We start from the raw sequence: 22,002 nt of genomic DNA, 5'->3' as shown, positions 1-22,002 counted from the left end.
ACTGTCCTGTGGGCAAAGTAGCCCAGGGAAATCACCCTATGAATCTCTATTGCCACCGGCTTCCTGTCAGCTAGGTGGGATGTACAGGTGACATGGGAAGAGCGTGAGCCCGCTCTTTTTCTTAAATTTCCACCCACATCGGTGCCCTGTAAGCACTTACCGCACACAGCCCTGCAGGGATCTTGTCTGCTGGGGCCTGCATTATGCTCACGAGAGTGGGAATCAGCCTCATCTGCATTGGGCCCTGACACGCTTCAATCTGGGACAGCTCCTTGAAGATATCCTGGGCCAGCGAGGCGACGACAGGATCTGAAGTGGATAAGGCACACAGAATCCCCCCCGCCCAATGGTCTGCATGTGCTTCTGGCTTAATGATGCCTGTTGCTTGGCCCTCACCTAAGTTAACAACTTCTGCTCTGCTTACACATCATATACCTGGGAGCTAGTGAGGCCGTATGAATACCCTGAAATAGGAGAGATGCTAGCTCTCCAAGAGCCAGAGGATACATGGTTTCATTAAGTCAGAAATTGGCCTGGAATAGCTACTCCTAAAATGAAACCCAGCTTTTTTCTGAGGCAAATCTTTAATGACTTTTATTCTTGTGAAACCTGGATTACGAAACCAAACGCTTAAGGAAAAAAAAAAAATCCCCACTGATACTTTGTTAAGAAGACCATGAAACTTTCAAAGGTTGCCAAAACACTCATTGCCAGGTTCTCCTGTGTTGAAGAGGAATCATATACATCTCCCAGGGGTTAGTCATGAGAAAAAAAAGAACTTCCAAAGCATTTCCAAAGCAAAAGGCAAAATCCTCACAAGGCAGAGCCTTGTGAAGAAATGAAACTTTGGCTTGACCTACTTCACCTATTTAAGAAACATTTCCTCCTGTATCGAGCAAGAAAAAATAGAAAGTATCACTGCAGCATTGCTTTGAAAAAAACTGCGAACATTCTAGATGTGCATTAACAGAACCAGCAGATTATGCTATAGCCATTTTAGGGAATATTACATGACGGCTAAGAAGAATGAGAGGTATCTAGGAGTGCAACATGGAAACCTCTTCAGGACACCTTTTTTTTTTTTTAAGAGTTTATTTATTTTGTCAGAGAAAGAGCAGAAGCAGGGGGAGTGAAAGGCAGAGGGAGAAGCAAGCTCTCTGCTGAGCAAGGACCCCAATGCTGCAGGACTCAATCCCAGAACCTGGGATTATGACCTGAGCCAAAGGCAGATACTTAACTGACTAAGCCACCCAGGTGTCCCTTCAGGACACATTTTAAGTGAAAAAGCCAATCAAATAAAACGTTTAGTATATCATATTATGTAACTCCTACCTCTATATATCCTGTATTTCAATATTGGCACTCCCTCTATAAAAACAAATATCCTCAATATTTTTTCTGGTAATGAAGCATTACACAACCGAAGTGCTGTTAATAATGCACACTCACTATTGAAAAAGTCAAAATGTAGGAAAGTATTCAAGGAAAGAAAACACCTGGAATTCCACCACCTAGAGAGACCTACCTTAACACTTTGATGTATTTTCTTCTGGTACTTTTTCTATGTACATATCTATAAGTTAATTCTTGTCTAAAACAAACCCAAAACTTGGGGTTATACTCTATGCAGTCTGGAAAACCTCCTACTCTCTTCTTAGAATGTGAGCACTTTCCCACGGCTTTAACTATTCCTTTCAAGTTTGATGTTTAGAGGCTGCACGGTATTTCACTTTACGGATATAATAAATATAACTATTTTTTTTTTATTACTTCTAAATTTTTGCTACTACAAAAGCCATGTGACGACCTCCATTGTTCATAACCCTTTGCATGGGTCTTTCTTCAGTATCTCATTTTCTACGTGATAGCTGTAGGCCCCTTCTTTTAGGAACATTTTGATGTAATCACTGGATTTCCCACTTAATTGTTAAAGTTCCGAACTGTACCTCTTGCCTGCTAACCCTTTACTTGTCTTTTTCCCCAGTTCTGACTACAGGTGAGAGTGAGAGAACACCTCCACTTTTTGGTGTTCCTCTAGCTCCAGTACGGGCTCTCCTCTTTGCTGGGTGAAAGCCTTTCTTTGCTTACAATGCTTAAGACCACGAGACCCAGGGAAAAGTTTCACCTAAACTGACCAGCCACCACCTTTCCTTTGGTGTCCCTCATCCGCACACAGTCCCAGGGGCATACCGTTACTGTACTTCAGGAAAATGGCGATGGTGAAGGGGCAGATTTTGCTTTCCATGCTTGCTGTGAACTCTGGGTCTACTGTACAGACGATGCACAGGGTCTCCATCACCAGGTTGAGGACCTCTGAGCTGAACTGGGCTGCTAGGTGAATTAAGCCATCTAGGATACTGGGGAGGAAAGGCTGAAGCACGTGGGTACTCTCTGAGACTTTTAGTTGGTCACAATAACTACAGGGAGAGAGAGAAAGAGAGAGAGAAGCAAGCATTACTCACAAGTGGAACTTTTAATTCCTGGTTTTTCTAGTTGGTATCACAGATTACAGCATTAGTATGTGTAGCTTTATGAAGCTACTTGCAGAGTTAGTTTTCACACCTTTCTGGGGCATATTTTGTGAACATCAGCACCGCCGTCTCTAAGTGAATTTATTTCTGCTTTGATTTTTTGCTGTTTTAAACTTTCATCCCTCTCCCACTCTGTCATATTATATTCAAATTAGTAAGATGTTAACTAAATGCTTTATAATTCCTTGGATTACTGCTATAATCACATCCTTCTGATTTTGATATATATTCCTGTTATTTTTCAAATAGTTAACAGTTTGTTTTTTTTAAGATTTTAAAAACTTGTTTATTTGAGAGAGAGTGTGTGGGGGGGAAGAGCAGAGGGACAAGGAGAAGCAGACTTCCTGCTGAGCAGAGTCTAATGAAGGGCTCGATCCCATGACCCTGAGATCATGACCTGAGCCAAAATCAAGAGTCTGATGTCATTTTTATTTATTTATTTGATAGACAGAGATCACAAGTAGGCAGAGAGACAGGCAGAGAGAGAGAGGGGGAAGCAGGCTCCCTGCTGAGCAGAGAGCCCGATGCAGAGCTCGATCCCAGGACCCTGGGATCATGACCTGAGCCGAAGGCAGAGGCTTTAACCCACTGAGCCACCCAGGCGCCTCAAGAGTCTGATGTCATTTAAAAAAAAATTTTTTTTTTATTTTTTAAAAGATTTTACTTATTTATTTGACAGACAGAGATCACAAGGAGGCAGAGAAGCAGGCAGAGAGAGAGAGGAAAGGAAGTAGGCTCCCTGCTGAGCAGAGCGCCCGATGTGGGGATCAATCCCGGGACCCTAGGATCATGACCTGAGCAGAAGGCAGAGGCTTTAACCCACTGAGCTACCCAGATGCCCCTGATGTCATTTTTTTTTTAAAGATTTTATTTATTTATTTGACACAGAGAGAGAGATCACAAGCAGGCAGAGAGGCAGGCAGAGAGAGAGGGAAGCAGACTCGCCACTGAGCAGAGAGCCCCATGTGGGGCTCGATCCCAGGACCCTGAGACCATGACCTGAGCTGAAGGCAGAGGTTTAACCCTCTGAGCCACCCAGGCGCCCCAAGAGTCTTAAATAAATCTTAAAAAAACCCAAACAAAACAAAAACAGGTTTGGGGAAAGGCTCTGAGTGGCTCAGTCGGTTGAGCGTGTGACTCCCTGATTTTAGCTCAGCTAGTGATCTCAGGGGCACGAGATCGGGCCCTGCACTGGGCTCTGCGCAAAATCACTTTGGATTCTCTATCCGTCTGGCCCTCCCATTTGTGCTTTTTCTCTCCAACAAATAAATAAATAAATCTTTGAGTCAGGGTGCCTCAGGGGCTCATCGGTTAAGCACATGCCTTCTGCTCAGGTCATGATCCCAGGGTGCTGGAATTAAGCCCCACTTCAGGCTCTCTGCTTGGTGCAATGCCTCCTTCTCTCTTTCCTCTGCCTGCTTGTGCTGTCAGATAAATAAAATCTTTCAAAAAAAAAAAAAAAAATGCTGGGCGCCTGGGTGGCTCAGTGGGTTAAGCCGCTGCCTTCGGCTCAGGTCATGATCTCAGGGTCCTGGGATCGAGTTCCACATCGGGCTCTCTGCTCAGCAGGGAGCCTGCTTCCCTCTCTCTCTCTCTCTCTCTGCCTGCCTCTCTGTCTACTTGTGATCTCTCTCTGTCAAAAAAAAAAAAAAAAAACCTTAAAAAAAAAAAAAAGCTCAACTAAGCCACCCAGGTGCCCCCAAATAGTTACAGGGTTTTTTTGTTTTGTTTTGTTTTAAAGATTTTATTTATTTGTCCGAGAGAGAGAGCACAGGGAGGGGGAGTGGCAGGCAGAGGGAGAAGCAGGATCCCTGGGGAGCAAGGAGCCTGATGCAGGACTTGATCCCAGGACTCTGGGATCATGATCTGAGCCGAAGGCAGATGCTTAACTGACTGAGCTACCCAAGCATCCCAATAGTTAGACAGTTTTTAACATCTTTTCTAGCACAACTGTTAATTAGTAGGAGAATATTTAACTTTCATGTTATACAAATTCTGTACTTTTTGGAGTATTTTGCATCCTAAAATGAGATCAATTTGTATAGCCATTCTATGCAATAATAAATTTGTGTAGTATCTTTGTACAACAGAAAATTGTGTACTAAAATTTGTAAACTACCTGTAGGGTTTAAAGTTTTCTCTTTTTTTTTTTTTAAAGATTTTATTGATTTATTTTGACAGACAGAGATCACAAGTAGGCAGAGAAGCAGAGAGAGAGAGAGAGGAGGAAGCAGGCTCCCTGCCAAGCAGAGAGCCCCATGCGGGGCTTGATCCCAGGATCCTGGAATCATGACCTGAGCCGAAGGCAGAGGCTTTAACCCACTGAGCCACCCAAGCGCCCCGGGTTTAAAGTTTTCTATACCTAGTTTTAACTTACCTCTTATTCAATATTTACTGAATGCTGCTTACCACGTCCAATGGAATATAATTATACTGTTTAAGTCTGTACTTTTTTTTTTATCTTCAGAATGGCAGTAAAAGTCAATAAAAACGCTGCTTCTCTATGTTAAAAGAATCTAGTACAGAAACAAGGCACTCTGCAGGTACTCAATACATGGTTTTTCCTAATTTTTTTAAGTGGCTTATAACCATGTTACTTGTGTCTGATGCTGGGTTCAAAGGTCCATAGTGAACAGTGAAACTGTGGGCTTTGATCTCTCAGATTTGTCCATAGGCTTTAAAAAAAAAATTTATTTACTTATTTGAGAGAGAAAAAGAGAGAGACAGAGAGAGAGCGAGTGGAGGGAGGAACAGAGGGAGAGGAACAAGCAGATCCCACAACCCATGAGATCATGACCTGAGCAGAAATCACGAGTTGGACACTCAACCAAGTGAGCCACCCAGGAGCCCCATACTTTCTGTTTTTTGGTGCATAACATCTTGATTTTCTTTCTTTTTTTTTTTTTTTAAGATTTTCTTTTTTTTATTTATTTGAGAGAGAGGCAGTGAGAGAGAGCATGAGCGAGAAGGTCAGAGGGAGAAGCAGACTCCCCCTGGAGCTGGGAGCCCGATGCGGGACTCGATCCCGGGACTCCGGGATCATGACCTGAGCCGAAGGCAGTTGTCCAACCAACTGAGCCACCCAGGCGTCCCAACATCTTGATTTTCAATTCTACTTTGCTCTGGATCTGACTTTTCCTTAAGAGCTAAACGGTCATCTGGTCTTAGTGAGCTCTCAATGCCTTAGACTAGGTTAGACTTGAACCCTTCTCTCTACTGCTACTCAACTCTGCTCTGCCTACTTCCCTCTGCTTCTCCACTGTGAGGATTTACAGTTACTGCTCTTCTGATGAACCTGAAACCATACAGTCTGGTAGATCACAGAGATCACATCATCTGCTTAGATCATACGGGATCTTGTATGCCACACTAAAGAAGGTGAGACTATTCTGGAAGCCAGTATATCTCAAACCTTTTTTTTTTTTTTTTTAAACAAATGATTCCTAATACCTTCTTTGCCCTCCCCAAAAGTCTTCAAGCAACACTGAAACCCCAGGAAGATGCCATAGATTTATTTATACTGTGGATTCATGTGTCACCTGGCATACCAGGATCCCTGCATCTCAGTTTGAAGAGCACAACTGGGACCATGAGAATTTCACTTACAGGAGCAGAAATATCAGGTTTCTGTTTTATTATTTTTTTAAATGAAGATTTTATTTATTTATCACAAGTAGGCAGAGAGACAGGCAGAGAGAGAGAAGGAAGCAGGCTCCCTGCTGAGCAGAGAGCCCGATGTAGGGCTCGACCCCAGCACCCTGGGATCATGACCTGAGCCAAAGGCAGAGGCTTTCACCCACTGAGCCACCCAGGCACCCCTCAGGTTTCTGTTTTAGAAAACAGTTATACAGCTAAAATTCTACAGATCGCTGGAATAGAGGCTGGAGCAGAGACATCAATTAGGAAGCGACGGCAGAGATTAGGCATAAGAAGTTGAGAATACAAGCTAGGCTAGTAGTAGCAGGAGAGAAGAGATGAAGGCGAAGGAACCAAGACCTGAAAGGGAGAGATCTGGGATCTCTACTTTTACTAAAACAGGGGATACAAAATCTCTTCAAGCATAACATCTAAAGGTACCAATTCCTTAAAAAAAAAGGTCCTGATTTCTTCTACTAAAACAGAGAATACAGGTAGGGCAGGCTTGGAGGGGGTCAACAGTAAGCTCAGTAGCAGAAGTGTTTATTTTTATTTATTTTTTTTAAAGATTTTATTTATTTATTAGACAGACAGAGATCACAAGTAGGCAGAGAGGCAGGCAGAGAGAGACAAGGAAGCAGGCTCCCTGCTGAGCAGAGAGCCCGACGCGGGGCTCGATCCCAGAACCCTGGAATCATGACCTGAGCCGAAGGAAGAGGCTTTTTTTTTTTTTTTTAAAGATTTTATTTATTTATTTGACAGAGAGAGATCACAAGTAGACAGAGAGGCAGGCAGAGAGAGAGAGAGGGAAGCAGGCTCCCTGCTGAGCAGAGAGCCCGATGCGGGACTCGATCCCAGGACCCCGAGATCATGACCTGAGCCGAAGGCAGCGGCTTAACCCACTGAGCCACCCAGGCGCCCCAGAAGTGTTTATTTTTAGATACTTAAAGATACATCCGCCTTAGTATTGATAAGTAGCAGATACATTAATTTAGAGCTTGGGAGAAAAGCTGGCATAACTGTGACTTGAGAAATGTGACACAAGTAGGAGTATCTGTTGACCAGTATCTTGTTTCAGAAATGATTTTGGGCAGTTTGCAATGATACATTAATTATGACATGGACGAATACATTAAAACCAGGACAAAAGAAAAGCAAAGTGGTGTGATGGCCATAAAAGTCTGCTAGTGACATCAGAAAGAAGTTTCAGTAATGTGATAAGGACAGAAGCCAGATTGTAACTGGTTGGGAAACTGAATAGGGAAATGATCAACTGGAAAATCTTGGCTGTGAAGAAAAGACTAGCTAGGATCCCTTCATAGATGGTTTCTAACCTGGGATCCACAGATGTGGTCAAGGGATCCAGCCCTTGATACATTATATAACATTTTATAAACATGTGTAAGTGTCCATTTCCCTGGTGTGCAAAGCTTTTGTCACCTTTTCAGAAGTTTGCTTCATCTTTCAAGTAAATTCCTGCCCATGTAGTCAGAGACTTAACATTATTTTTTTAAGTTTTCTTCACATTTTTTTCTGATTATAAAATGTAACTTTACAAACAAATCAACTTAAATTTTTTAACTTGATTTTTTTCAGCTTTATTGAGGTATAAGTACATATACCATTGTAAGATATTTAAAGTGTACACGGCGGTCATATGGTATTGATGTACACCTACACTGTTAAAGTTCCTCCTCATCTCATTTGTTAACGCATCCAACACACCATACATTTTTGTGTGTGTGAGAAAATTTAGGTTCTATTCTCTTAGAAACTTTCAGTTACACAACAGTGTTATCAACTATAATGTTTTCTATTAGATCCTCTGATCTCATAGAGTATGTGTATCCTTTTATCAACCTCTCTCTACAGCCCCACCCTCTTAACAGCCACTTTTTAAAAGATTTTATTTATTTGAGACAGAGAGAGAGACAGAATGAGCATGAGTGGTTGGAGAAGCAGAGCGAGAGGGACATGCAGACTCTGCACTAAGCCCAAAGCCCGTAACAGGGCTCGATCCCAAGACCCTGAGATCATGACCCGAACTGAAATCAAGAGTCTGACACTCAACTGACTGAGCCACCCAGGTAACCGCACTGCTTTCTTTTTAAATGAGAATGATTTCTATTTTTAGTTCTAGATATAAATGATACCATGCACTATTTGTCTGTGTGTCTTTTTTCATTTTGCATGATGCCTTTACGATCCGTTCCTGCTGCTGTAAATGGCAGGAACTCCTTCCTTCTCACAGCTAAATAATATTCCATTGCATATGTACACCACATCTCTATCCCTTCATCTGCTGACACACGCTTAGGTTGTTCCCATATGTTGGCTACTGTAAATAACAAGCAATGAATATGGGAGTGTGATCTCTTTTAGATCCTGTTTTCATGCCCTTTGGATATTTACCCAAAAGTGGGATTCTTACAAGAAATGGTAGTTCCATTTAAAATTTTAATTTTTTTTAATTTATTTTTTTTTTTAAAGATTTTATTTATTTGTCAGAGAGAGAGGGAGAGAGAGCGAGCACAGGAAGACAGAATGGCAGGCAGAGGCAGAGGGAGAAGCAGGCTCCCTGCCGAGCAAGGAGCCCGATGCGGGACTCGATCCCAGGATGCTGGGATCATGACCTGAGCTGAAGGCAGCTGCTCAACCAACTGAGCCACCCAGGCGCCCCTCCATTTAAAATTTTTGAGGAAACCCCATACTGCTTTTCATATACTGCTTTACCAATCAATATACATTCCCACCAACAGTGTACAAGGGTTCCCTTTTCTCCACATCCTTATCAACACTTGTTATTTTGGATAACAATACACTTGTTGTTTTGGATGACAGCCATTCTAACACGTGTGAGGTGTTACCTCATTGTGGTTTCGATTTGCATTTCCCTGATAATTAGAGATGTTAAGCACCTTTTCACTTACCTGTTGGCCACTTACAGGTCTTCTCTGGTAAAGTCTGTATTCAGTTCCTCTGCCATTTTTTAACTTGATTGTTTCATTTGCTATTGAGTTTAAAATATTTTCTCCCATTTTGATGGTTGCCTTTCATTTTGTAGATGGCTTCCTTTGCTGTGCAAAAGCTTTTCAGCTTGATGTAGTCCCACTTATTTATTTTTTGCTTTTGTTGCCTTTGTTCTTAGTGTCAAACTCAAAAAGCCACTGCCAAAACCAATACCACAGATCTTAACTTCTATGTTTTTTTCTAGAAGTTTCATGGTTTTAGGTCTTGTGTTCAAATTTTTAACCCATTCTGAGTTAACTTTGGTGTATAAAAATAGGGTTCAGGGGGCGCCTGGGTGGCTCAGTGGGTTAAAGCCTCTGCTTTCGGCTCAGGTCATGATCCCGGGGTCCTGGGATCGAGCCCCACATTGGGCTCTCTGCTCAGTGGGGAGCCTGCTTCCCTCTCTCTCTCTGGCTGCCTCTCTGCCTACTTGTGATCTCTGTCAAATGAATAAATAAAACCTTAAAAAAAAAAAGGGTTCAGTTTCACTCTTTTGCATATGGCTGACCAGTTTTCCCAACACCATTCATTGAAGAGACTACTTTTTACCCACTATATACTTTTGGCTCCTTTGCTGTAAATTAATTGACCATTTATGTGTGGGTTTATTTCCAGGCTCTGCATTCTGTTCCACCGATCTATGTATCTATTTTATGCCAATACCATACTGTTTTGATTACTACTATTTTGTAATATAGTTTGAAATCAGGGAGTATGAAGCCTCCAGTTTTGTTTTTCTCAAGACTGCTTTGACCATTCAAGGTCTTTTCTGATTCCATACAAATTTTAAGACTGTCTGCCACTGGGAGTTTTAATAGGAACTGCACTGAATCTGTAGATTGTTTTCAGGAGTGAAAATTTTAATAACATTAATTCTTCTAATGCATGAGCATGGAATTAACTTTCCATCTTATTTGTGTTTTCTTTCTTTCCTCAGTATCTTATACAGTATACAGATATCAATATCAGTGTACAGATCTTTTTTTTTTTTTTTAAAGAATTTTAAGCTACTAAAGGTGGGGTAGGAGTTGTTGCTTTTTTTTTAAGATTTTATTTATTTATTTGACAGACAGAGATCACAAGTCAGCAGAGAGGCAGGCAGAGAGAGAGAGGAGGAAGCAGGCTACCTGCTGAGCAGAGAGCCAGATGCGGGGCTCGATCCCACAACCCTGAGATCATGACCCGAGCCGAAGGCAGAGGCTTTAACCCACTGAGCCACCCAGGTGCCCCCAGATCTTTTTTTTTTAAATAAAAGATTTCATTATTTCAGAGAGAGAGTGTATGCACACACATGCGTGAGTGGGGGGAGGGGCAGAAGGAGAGGGATAAGCACGATCCTTGTTTAGCCCCAGGACCTTGAGATCATGACCCAAGCTGAAGTCAGATGTTTAACTGACTGAGCCACCCAGGGACCTCTTCAGTGTACAGAGCTTTTACCTACTTGGTTAAATTTATTCTTGGTATTTTATTGTTCTTGATGCAATTATAAATAGTATTGTTCTAATAATTTTCTCAAAGTTCATTATTAGAACTACAACTGATTTTTGTGTATCTTGTATCCTGTAAATTTACTGAAATAGTTCTAGCAATGTTTCAGTGGAGTTTTTAAGGTTTTTCTATATATAATACCATGTCAACTGCAAAGAGACAAGTTTATGTCTTCCTTTCCAATCTGGAAACTTCCATTACTATGTGGAATAGGAATGGTGAGAGTGGACATCCTTGTCTTATTCTTGGTCTTTTTTTTTTTTTTTTTTAAAGATTTTATTTATTTATTTAACAGCGATCACAAGTAGGCAGAGAGGCAGGCAGAGAGAGAAGAAGGGAAGCAGGCTCCCCGCCGAGCAGAGAGCCCGACGCGGGGCTTGATCCCAGGACTCTGGGATCACGACCCAAGCAGAAGGCAGAGGTTTTAACCCACTGAGCCACCCAGGTACCCCTTATTCTTGGTCTTAAATGAAAAACATGATGTTAGCTGTGGGTCTATCATAGTTGGTCTCTATTGTGTTAAGGTGTGTTCCCACTATACTCACTGTGTTTATCATGAATGGATACTGAATTTTGTCAAATGCTTTTACTGAATCTACTGATACAATCCTATCATTTTTATCTTTCATTTTATTAACTGGTATATCACACTGATTGGTTTACATAAGCTGAACCATCCCTGTACTTCAGGGATAAATCCCACTTGATCACAGCTGTGATCCTTTAAATTACAGTTGAATTTGGTTTTCTCATATTTTGTTGAGGATTTCTGCATCTATATTCATCAGGGATATTGGCCTGTAGTTTTCTTTTCTTGTACTGTCTTTGTCTGGTTTTGGTATCAGGTAAATGCTGGCTTCATAAAATGAGTTTGGCAGTGCTCCTTTAGTTTTTTTGGGAAAGTCTGAGCAAGGATTTGTATTAGTTCTTTAAATGTTTGGTAGAATTCACAGTGAAATCATCTGGTCCTGGACTTTTCTTTTATGGGAAGTTTTTGATTACTGATCCAATATCCTTACTTGTTAATGTCTGTTCAGATTATCTATTTCTTCACAATTCAGTCTTGATAGGCTGTATACAGTTTCTAGGAATTTCTTCTAGGTTATCCAATTTGTTGGCATTCATAGTAGTCTCTTATGATCCTTTGCATTTTTGTGATATCAATTATAATGTCTCCTCTTTCATTTCTGGTTTTTAAAAAACATTTATTTATTTATTTTAGAGAGAGAGAGGGCACACACATATGTGCAAGCAGGGCCTTGAGGGGCAGAGGGAGGGGAACAGAGAGAATCCTCAAGCAGACTCCTCTGATGAGCAAAGAGTCCAACTTGGGTCTCAATCTCATGACACTGAGATCATGACTTGAGCTAAAACCAAGAGTCAGAGGTTTAACTGACTGAGCCATCCTGGTGCCCCTCATTTCTGATTTTTTTTTTTAAAGCTTTTTTTTTTTATTTGTTTATTTGACAGAGATCACAAGTAGGCAGAGAGGCAGGCAGAGAGAGAGGGAAAGGGAAGCAGGCTCCCCGCTGAGCTGACAGCCCGATGTGGGACTCGATCCCAGGACCCTGAGATCATGACCTGAGCCGAAGGCAGCGGCCCAACCCACTGAGCCACCCAGGCGCCCCTCTGATTTTTTTTTTAAAAGATTTTATTTATATATTTGACAGACAGAGATCACAAGCAGGCAGAGAGGCAGGCAGAGAGAGAGGGGGAAGCAGACTCCCCACTGAGCAGAGAGCCCGATGGGGGGCTCGATCCCAGGACCCTGGGATCATGACCCGAGCTGAAGGCAGAGGCGTTAACCTGAGCCACCCAGGCACCCTGTCATTTCTGATTTTATATTTGAGTCTTCTCTCATATCTTTTTAGCCTAACTAGTTTGTCAGTTTTGTGTTTTCAAAACATGGAGCTCTTAGGTTAGTTGGTTTTTTCCATGGTGTTCCTGGTCTCTATTTATTTTTGCTCAATCTTCATATTATTAACTTTGGGCTTAATTTATTGTTCTTCTTCTAGTTCCTGAGATGTAAAGTTAAGTTGTTTGAGGTCTTTTTTTTTTTCTTTTCTTAATGTAGAGACTTATCTCTCTATATAAACTTCTCTCCTAAAACTGGTTTTGCTGAGCGGGGGTGGTGAGAAAAAAAATAAAAATTAAAAATTAAAAAAAAAAAAAAAAACCAAACTGGTTTTGCTGCATCCCTTAAGTCTTGGTATGTTATGTTTCCATTTTTATTTCAAGATATTTTTCTGTTTTTCTTTTCATTTCTTTTTCCATTGATTATTTAGGAGTTTGTTAATTTTAACATATTTGTGTATTTTCTAGTTCTCCTCCTGTAAATAATTTCTAGTGTTATTTCACTGTGTTTGAAAAAGATAGTTGGTATGATTTCAATCTTAAGTTTGCTAGGACTTGTTTTGTGACCTAACACATGACCTTTCCCGGAGGATGTTCTGTGCATGCTTGAGAAGGTCTATTCTGGTGCTGTTGGATAAGATGTTCTTTCTATGTCTATTAGGTCCATTTAGTCAAAAGTATAGTTCAAGTCCGGTATATGCTTACTGATTTCTGTTTGGATAACCTATCCATTGTTGAAAGTGGGTTATTAAAGTCCCCTAGTATTACTGTATTATTGTTTATTTTTCCCTTCAGATGTCAGTATTTGCTTAATATTCTTAGGTGTTTCAATGTCAAATGTATATATATTTACAAATGCTGTAACTTTTTGTTGAATTGACCCCTTTATCATTAAACAATGACCTTCTTTCTGTCTCTTGTACAGCTTTTGAGCTAAAGTCTATTTTATCTGATAAAAACATAGCTACCCTTGTTCTGTTCTGGTTTCTACTTGCATGGAATAGCTCTTCCATCACCTCACTTTGAGCATGTGTCCTGAAGAGAGGCTCTTAAAGGCAGCACATAAGTTGGGTCTTTTTAAAAAAAAATCCATTTGGCTACTCTTGACTTTTGACTAGAGATTTTTTAAAATAAAGATTTTATTTATTTATTTGAGAGAGAGAGCATAAGGGGGGGCAGAGGGAGAGAGAGAAGCAGACTCCCTACTGAGCAGGGAGCCCAATGCTGATGCCAGGCTCGATCCCAGGACCCTGGGATCATGACCTGAGCTGAAAGCAGATGCTTAACCAGCTGAGCCACCTAGGTGTCCCTTGTTTAGAGATTTAAATCCATTTACACTTAAAGTAATTTTCGAGAGGCACCTGGATGGTTCGGTCAGTTAAGCCTATGACTCTTTATCTCTGCTTAGGTTTTGATCTCAGGGTTATGAGTTCAAGCAGTGCACTGGGCTGGCTCCACACTGGGCATGGAGCCTACCCACCCCCCCCCAAAATTAAAAAAAAAATTTTTTTGATCCGTAAGGACTTATTAATGCCACCTTACTGTTTTCTGGCTCTTCTGTAGTTCCCTTGTTCCTTTTTTCCTTTCTTGCTCTCTTTGTGAATTTATGATTTCCCATAGTGGAACACTTTGATTCTGTTGTCTATTACAGATTTTTGCTCTGTGGTTACTGTGAGGCTTACATAAAACATTTACAGATGTAACAGTTTATTTCACACTGATAACTTTGTATACAAAAGCTCTACTCTTTATTCACTCTCTTATGTTTTTGATGTCACAATTTAACTTTTTATATTGTATATTCATTAACAAATTATTTAGCTAATTATTTTCAATACTTTTGTCCCTTAACCTTTAGCGTTAAGTGGTTACCACACTGCCAGATAACAGTATTAGAGTATTCTGACTTTTATTACACACTTATCTTTACCTGTGCTGTATATTTCATATTATTAATTTCAGTTCAGTTTGAAGAATTCCTTTCAGCACTTCTTGTAAGGTAGGTCTAGTGGTGAAGAATTCCCTCAGCTTTGCTGGAGAGACTTTGTCTTGCCTTCATTCTTGAAGGACATCTTTGCCGCATACTCTTCGTTGACAGTTCTGTTTCAGCACTCCCTCCTGGCCTGCAAGCTTTCTGCTGCAAAGTCAGCTCATATAAATGAGAGAAATATTTTTCTCTTGCTGCTTTAAAAGCCATCTGATTTTAGACAGTTTTTTATTTTTAAACTAATGGATAGTTTTATTATAACGGATGTTGGAAAAGATAACTTTGAATTGAAATTTTAGCTTCATGAACTTGGATGTACAATCTCTCTTCAGATTTGGGATGTTCTCAGACATTATTTCTTTTAACTAAGCTTTCTGCCTTTTAACTAATAAGCCTTCTACCTCTCTTCTCCTTCTGGAGCTCCAATAAATCACAGATGGTTTCTCCTAATGGTATCCTCAAGTTCACACAGGTTTTCTTCATTCCTTTTCATTCCTTATTCTTTGCCCTCCTTGAGCGGAAAATTTCAAAGGTCCTGTCTTCTAGTTCACAGGTTTTTTTCTTCCTCTTGAGTTGTTCTGTTTTCGATGGTCTCTGTTGCTTTTTAAAATTTCATTCATTGTATTCATCTCTAGGATTTCCGCTTGGTTCTTTTTCATGATTTCTATTTCTCTGTTGACCTTCTCATTTTGTTTATGCATTGCTTTTCTGATTTCACTGAATGGTTTTTTGTGTTTTCTTATAGCTGAGCTCCTTAAAACAGCTATTTTGGATTCTTTATCAGGTATATCACACGTCTCTGTGTTTGGGGTCAGTTACTGGAAAATTACCGCGCACCTTTTTTGGTGTCACGTTTCCTTGATTTTTCATGTTCCTCAAAGTCTTTCTTGCATCGTGGTCTTCACATTTGAAGTTAACGGTTGCTTCTCACAGTCTTTAAAAGTGTCTAGTCTTGGAATGCTTTGGCTCCAGGGCTGTGCTGGAATCTCTCTGCTGGACTCCTGGACTCCTGCAAAGGCTCTCTCATCCTTGCGTGATTGTCTAAATCTGTGTTCTCCAGGGGTCCCTGGACCACAGCTGAGATTGGGTGGAGCCAGTTCATGGACTACTTCAGGGTCTGCAGCTGGGACTGAGGTCTGTACTTCTAATCTCTGACACATTGCTGGGTAAGATCCTCCCAGGTACTTGATGTGTGGTGCTGGTGATAGAATCCAAGCCAAATGGGGCTGGAGCCAACCCTTAAGGACATGGAGCTGTGTCTGGGGCTACAGCCAGGACTAGGGTTGATACATCAGCCGCTGGGTGTGAGCCTGACTTCTCAAAATGGCTCTTCTTGTTCTTGGACAGCACTGGGGTTTCAGGCTCCTCTCTGGATCTCACAGCTTCCACAAAGGCACTGCTGTCCATCAGTAGATGCCAAGTTATTGTTGAGGGAGGGAGACAAGTGAGGGGCATCTTATTCAGCCATCCTGCATACATTATTTCCCCTCAATGTTTTCTAAAGACATACATAATAATGCCCAGCATCTGCATCTCTGTTTCAAAAGGTAAGAAGAGAGTACCAGTAGGTAGAAGATGAATTTTATATTTTTAGGATTTTAGGTAGTTTTTAGGATTCAACTGAGACTCTTAGTTTGGACATTAAAATATTTCTTAAAACAACAATACTCCCTCTGATCTTGGTAGGAATATAAATAAATGACTAGTTGAGTCACTAGTATTATATTAGCTGTGAAAAGGGGAGGTAAAACTGGGAAAAAACAAGCAGTGTTTCTAAGCCTTGTTATCCCAAATTTAGTCTCTAAAACAGAGAAATCAATCAACAAAATGACCTGAGGCTCTAATCCTGCTTCTATAATTCCTTTTCTTTTTCTTTTTTTTTTTTTTTCAAGATTTTATTTACTTATTTGACAGAGAGAGACACAGCGAGAGAGGGAACACAAACAGGGGGAGTGGTAGAGGGAGAAGCAGGCTTCCAGCTGAGCAGGGAGCCTGACGTGGGGCTCGATCCCAGGACCCTAGGACTATGACCCGAGCCGAAGGCAGACGCTTAACAGAGACACCCAGGCGCCAGTGTTTCTGTAATTCTTCACTGTACCATCCTATGCAAGTTATTTATCTCTCAAGTCTTTACCTTTCTAAGAAAGGGAGTTGATCTAGATGTTTCCAGAGCTGGAATGAACTTTCAAGGAATGAGGAACGAAAGGGAACAAGATCTACTGGGACTCAAAGAAGCCATGTTCTTTCTTTTTTTTCTCTGTTTTCTCTTTTCACTATGTGACCCACTTCAGTGCCTGCAGCCTATGGCACAGAGGCCAGGCAATGGTTCAGGGCCACAGTTTGCTCTGGCATGGGGCACTATGAGAGGCCCAGGGGGGACGAGCCTGCCATAAATCCAAACCCATGCGTAGAAGCCATGTTCTTGATATGTTTTTTTGATATGATTCGTTTGCCATTTGGTAGGAGATTTTCATCAGAAATTTCCAAGCAACATAATCCACTGGCCAAATGCTGTTTGGGACTTCTACTCTGAGTAATTTTCTCTTATCACCCTAAGGTGGTGTACTCACCCCCAGATGGCTCTCACGGCAGAAATTCGAACTGATGGGGGTTGTGTCTCATGAAGACCACTAACTGTTGCCTGTAGAAACTGCTGGATCAATTCAGGGGACATAGCAACAGTGAACCGACTGGCAGCCCAAAGTGCCCGGCCCAAGAGAAAAGGAGACACTGGGAGGAAGAGAGAGCAATTAGGGGTTGGACAATGAAAGTTTCTGTTATTTGCCCTTCCTCCTTTTCCACCTCCATCCTCAACTTGTTACAGTAACTGGATACTACATAATATACACAACTTAAATAAGGAAAAAGGATGATCTTATCAGATAAAAGCAAATGTTCGACCTGTGGTACAGAATGCATTTTCCCAGTTTTGCTTTTCACTATTTGTTGCAAAGCAGATCTTGAATATTCTTAGGCTAAAAAGACTTACCTCCTTCATTCCCCTCCCTGCCTCTCATTATCCTTTACCAGCACCACTAGTTAGTCCTCTAAATGTCTCCATTGCCAGTTTTTCCTACTCCTGGACCACTACTGAAACAATATAAATTATAGCTATCATTGTTTTACTTAGTACCTGTCAATAAATTCCATAGTCTACCAAATAAAGACCATTTTAGTTAAGCATTATAGTTAAGGCCCCCTATGATCAGTAGCTTTAGCATTATGGATGATTTCCTTTTATGGACTCTGAACTCAAGCACATACCCATCCCAGCAACTCGCATGTTCCCTTGCCATTTCTGTGTCTTGTATATAAGCCAACACATTCACCTCTACTTGCATCATACAACTGATCTCTTAGGCTGAAGTAATCCTAACTATCTCTGTGCTAGTCTTTAGCTTTCTTATATATTCTTACATATTTTGTTGGTTATTCTAGCCACCAGTGTGAGGATGTCTACCCTCTGCCTACTATAAGCTGCTTGAAGACAGAGTCTGTACTTAATCAGCTTATCACAGGGCCTACCTTAGTCACTCGTAAACATGTAGTTGTTGAGAATTATTGAACAGAACATAACAACCTTTGCCAGTCAGATAATCACATACAAATTTCCATCATACAGAAGTACTCAAAGTATGGCCCAGGGACTCCTGGGAGTCCCAAAGTTGAAACTTTCATAGTGATACCAAGTTATGATCCATCTTTTTCATTCTCGTTTTGCAGAGGTGATCTGATGTGCACACCATGGCTCTGACAGCTAATGAAATGTATGTTAGCATTTCCTATATTTTACAAACTTCTCAGATTTATTTATTTACTCATTTTAGAGTGGGGGAGGCAGAGGGAGAGGGAGAGAATCTTAAGCAGACTCCACACCCAGTGCAGAGCCCGATTTGGGGCTTAGTTTCACGACCTGAGATCATGACCTCAGCCAAAATCAAAAGTCAGATGTTAACCATCTGAGCCACCCAGGTGCCCCAAAACTTCTCAGTTTCAATTTCCAATATGCTAAATATTGACACATAAAATTCACAGAAAAACTCTTTCAGATCACTAGTAATTTTTAAGTGTAAAGGGGTCCTGACACCAGAAAGTTTGAGAATGGCTGATACAGAAAAGCTTCGAGCTATTGGCAGGATAATAAATGCTATATATTAAACTTTGCCCCAGTCTCAATTACAAATATTCTCAAGTTTCCATGAATTTTTGAAGGTTCTTTACTAGGGTAAATTCTACAAAAAATATACTGATGGGTTTAAGAAATTTCAACACTTTCATTCAACACATAATTATGAAATGCCTATTACATGCAAGGCACTGTGGGATACAAGCATCATGATTTCTACCTTCAGAAACCTTACAGTCTAGTATGAGAAAGAAAACATTCATCAGCATAAGTGCAGAGTGAAAAAGGATATTCCCAATGGGCCTGAGCTCTGGATGTTCAACCATTTTAATTTTGTGAGTCAGAGAATGGAAGTGACATTGTGAGATAGTCTATAACAGATTACCTCTTTAAAGTCAGATTTTATTTATTTACTTGACAGAGAGAGAGATCACAAGTAGGCAGAGAGGAAGGCAGAGAGAGAGGGGGAAGCAGGCTCCATGCCTAGCAGAGAGCCTGATGCGGGGCTCGATCCCAGGACCCCAAGATCATGACCTGAGCTGAAGGCAGAGGCTTAACCCACCGAGCCACCCAGGTGCCCCAGAGTAGAATGTTTTCAAATGGCTTCGGCTATTCGAAGGGCTAGTCTATGAGTGAGAGGCATGTGAATGGACTGGAATGGAGCAAATAATGCCAAATGTCCCATGATTTATGTACTTGGAGAAAGCAAAGATGGCCTTTTGTAATGAGGGTGGGGGTGCGTGGGTCTACAGAAGAGAATAAGGCATAGCATGCACAGAAGCAACATAGCCAAAGATGTCAAATAGAGAGATGGTAATTCTTAGCTACTGTTCTGCATTGCTGGAGAAATCCGAGTCTAATATAGTAGAGCCAACTTTTTTTTTTTTTAAGGCAAGTAATTAACATGGACTTGAGAATGGAACATTTTAATCATTTGGATATTGGCCAAGAATAAAGTTTGAGAAAAATGACAGGAAACAAACAGGAAGAATGAGCCTGACACAAACCACCTGAAGGTATTTTGGACTTAATAATGACAAAACTCAAGCCAAAGTTCTCAAGGTACAGTAAAACCCAAATGTGCATCCTATTCAAATGCTAAAACCAGCCATAAATATAAGCAGTGACGAAGGAAACGTAAACAGAGTGGAAAAATAATGAATGCGGCAATATTTCTTAGTTGGTAAAGCTGAGTCAAGGTCTCTAGGCTGTTTTAGTGGTTCAGATGAGTTCAAGCTCTAGTGTAGAAAGACTTTTTACCCAAAGGACACATGAATACCTGGTTTACCTATCTAAGTGAACAATGTAACCGAGATGATGACAGGTTTAAGTATCTTCGAGAATCCTGGCATTGTGCTGAAACATACCTGAAAGGTTGAGGTCTGCAAGGATGACATTGGTCAGGAACCCATGCATGTCAAAATGGATCCTGCCATTCTTCACACTGTCCGTGATGATGGACTTCACTGAGCCAAGGGCAAGCATACATGCCTCGTGTATCTTCCACCTGAGAAAGCGATACCACAGTCTGGTAAAACAAACTACACTGTCAAAATGATAAACACCTGAGGGAAAGAGAAACCTGAAAGGGCATTCCAGCACAATCTGACCCCAAAAAGTCCATTTTCTGTCCTTCCTACCTAAATCTAGAGCTGAAAACAGTGACATTTAGATAAACAGATTTCTCTAATTAAAAACAAAGTTAAAGTCCTTCCCTCCAAGGCTTTTAAAATTAAAGGGTAAAATAAAAGCATTGTAACCAATTATTGAAGGTTGGGAAGAACTGCTTTAGAACACATGATTCAAAGCGAGGATTTGGTTGTCTCAGATCTGATGCCCAGAATATGTTCCTAAGTTAAGTACCTGCTGCTCACTCTTACCAGTGTTCGGTACCGCTGTTTTGGGTTTGCTCAGCTTCTTGTAAATGCCGCGCGGCTGCAGCAGCCAGGGCCGCCGCACTCTCACTCTGGAAGTCAGTGGCCACAGCCTAGGGAGAGAGGGGAGGGGCTAATAAACCTGTTTGTGCAAATTAAACCCACTTCTTTTGTTTTAAGATTTTATTTATTTGCCAGAGAGAGGGAGAGAGGGAGAGAGAGAGCGAGCGAGCGAGCGAACATGTGTGCAAAAGCAGGGGGGAGTGGCAGGCAGAGGGAGAAGCAGGCTCCGGGTGAGCAAGGAGCAGATGTAGGACTTGATCCCAGCACCCTGGGAGCATGACCTTAGCCGTAGGCAGACACTTAACCAACTGAGCCACTCAGGTGTCCTGAATTAAACGCATTTTAATTGCAAACTGAAAACTTAACTGCAAACTCAGTGGTTCAAACTCTTTCACGTACACATTCTAAACTCTGATGAGGTGTATTAAAAATACAACCCCTCTGAGTTCAGGATCTTTAACGGAATTAGAGTAATATTTATATTTCTGCAGTGCCTAGGCATTGGAAAACTAACAAAATGTAAGGCTCCCCATGGCTAGATCGAGTAGAGTGTAAGTGAGCTGTAATAGACTCAGCTTCGGATGACAACAGTCAGATTATTTATTCTCTCGGAGTGTGACTGTAGAAAAAATAAGGCTAATCTACAAATGGGAACTTAATGTGATCTTTCCTAGGTGCCTTAGAAATACTGAAGGACAATAAGAAATGTTCACTAATAATGAGAACAAACCTCTGACCCAACATAGCAAGAGGCAGCTTCTTCACAGAACTTAAGCCTAGAGAAAATTCTATGCTCTAGTCAGGGCCAAAGAAAACCGCAGATGTTTGGATGTTCTTCTCTCAGCAATCTAATTTTTTTTTCAAGTTTGCCAACATCTGGTTTGTACTACAAATTCTTGGCTTAAGAGTGGGCTAAACTGAGTGTTCCTGATTCAACTACCCTTACTCATTAGAACACTTTATCCTTTGTACAATTTTTACATCTATTATTTCCTTATAAACCAAAACCAGTAGCAATGACTTTGGAATTCCCGAGTCTCAAACTTCATTTGAGATTTTCTTTTGTTTTCGTTAAAGAACTCTGAGATGCAGTTGCTCAGTAACACTGATCAACTTGGGTTAGATGCCTAGGAAGAAGAGGAACAGTCAAGGGACTGATTAGGGTTTTCTGGTTAAGTATCAAGGGGACCCACTTACCAGCAATAGGTCTTGAGCCGCAATCCTAACCGTATAGGAGAAAGTGTCATCATCCTCATCTTCTACAAACTGTTGGGGGTTGGCTGTCCATACTTTAATCTGAAAGGATGATGAGGTTAGGTCTTTGTGAGGCTACCAATCTAGTTCCTATGTTCTCTTTTTTCATCCACACACAGTGGAAGATTTCAACCTTTTGTTTTTATCTTGAACGGAACTCTAGCCTCAAAGTCTTTTCTT

General features: G+C 41.0%; 1 protein-coding gene across 1 annotated transcript in view; it reads right to left on the bottom strand.

Annotated features, from left to right (window-relative positions):
• The window catches only part of LOC111150942 (importin 9), a 56,718-nt gene that overhangs the window by 5,792 nt on the left and 28,924 nt on the right, over positions 1 to 22,002 (bottom strand). The window contains exons 11-16 of the mRNA XM_022508637.1: positions 21,766 to 21,864; positions 20,512 to 20,618; positions 19,999 to 20,138; positions 17,076 to 17,235; positions 2,191 to 2,417; positions 161 to 309 (exon numbers count right to left, since the gene is read on the bottom strand). Of these exons, the coding sequence (XP_022364345.1) occupies positions 161 to 309; positions 2,191 to 2,417; positions 17,076 to 17,235; positions 19,999 to 20,138; positions 20,512 to 20,618; positions 21,766 to 21,864 (882 nt within the window). The remainder of the gene's footprint in view (positions 1 to 160; positions 310 to 2,190; positions 2,418 to 17,075; positions 17,236 to 19,998; positions 20,139 to 20,511; positions 20,619 to 21,765; positions 21,865 to 22,002) is intronic.

This window comes from Enhydra lutris, unplaced genomic scaffold (assembly GCF_002288905.1).
Source record: "Enhydra lutris kenyoni isolate GAN:26980312 unplaced genomic scaffold, ASM228890v2 scaffoldscaffold25, whole genome shotgun sequence".
Lineage (NCBI taxonomy): Eukaryota > Metazoa > Chordata > Mammalia > Carnivora > Mustelidae > Enhydra > Enhydra lutris.
Note: the sequence above shows the minus strand (reverse complement) of the source record. Positions and strands in the feature narration are given on the sequence as shown.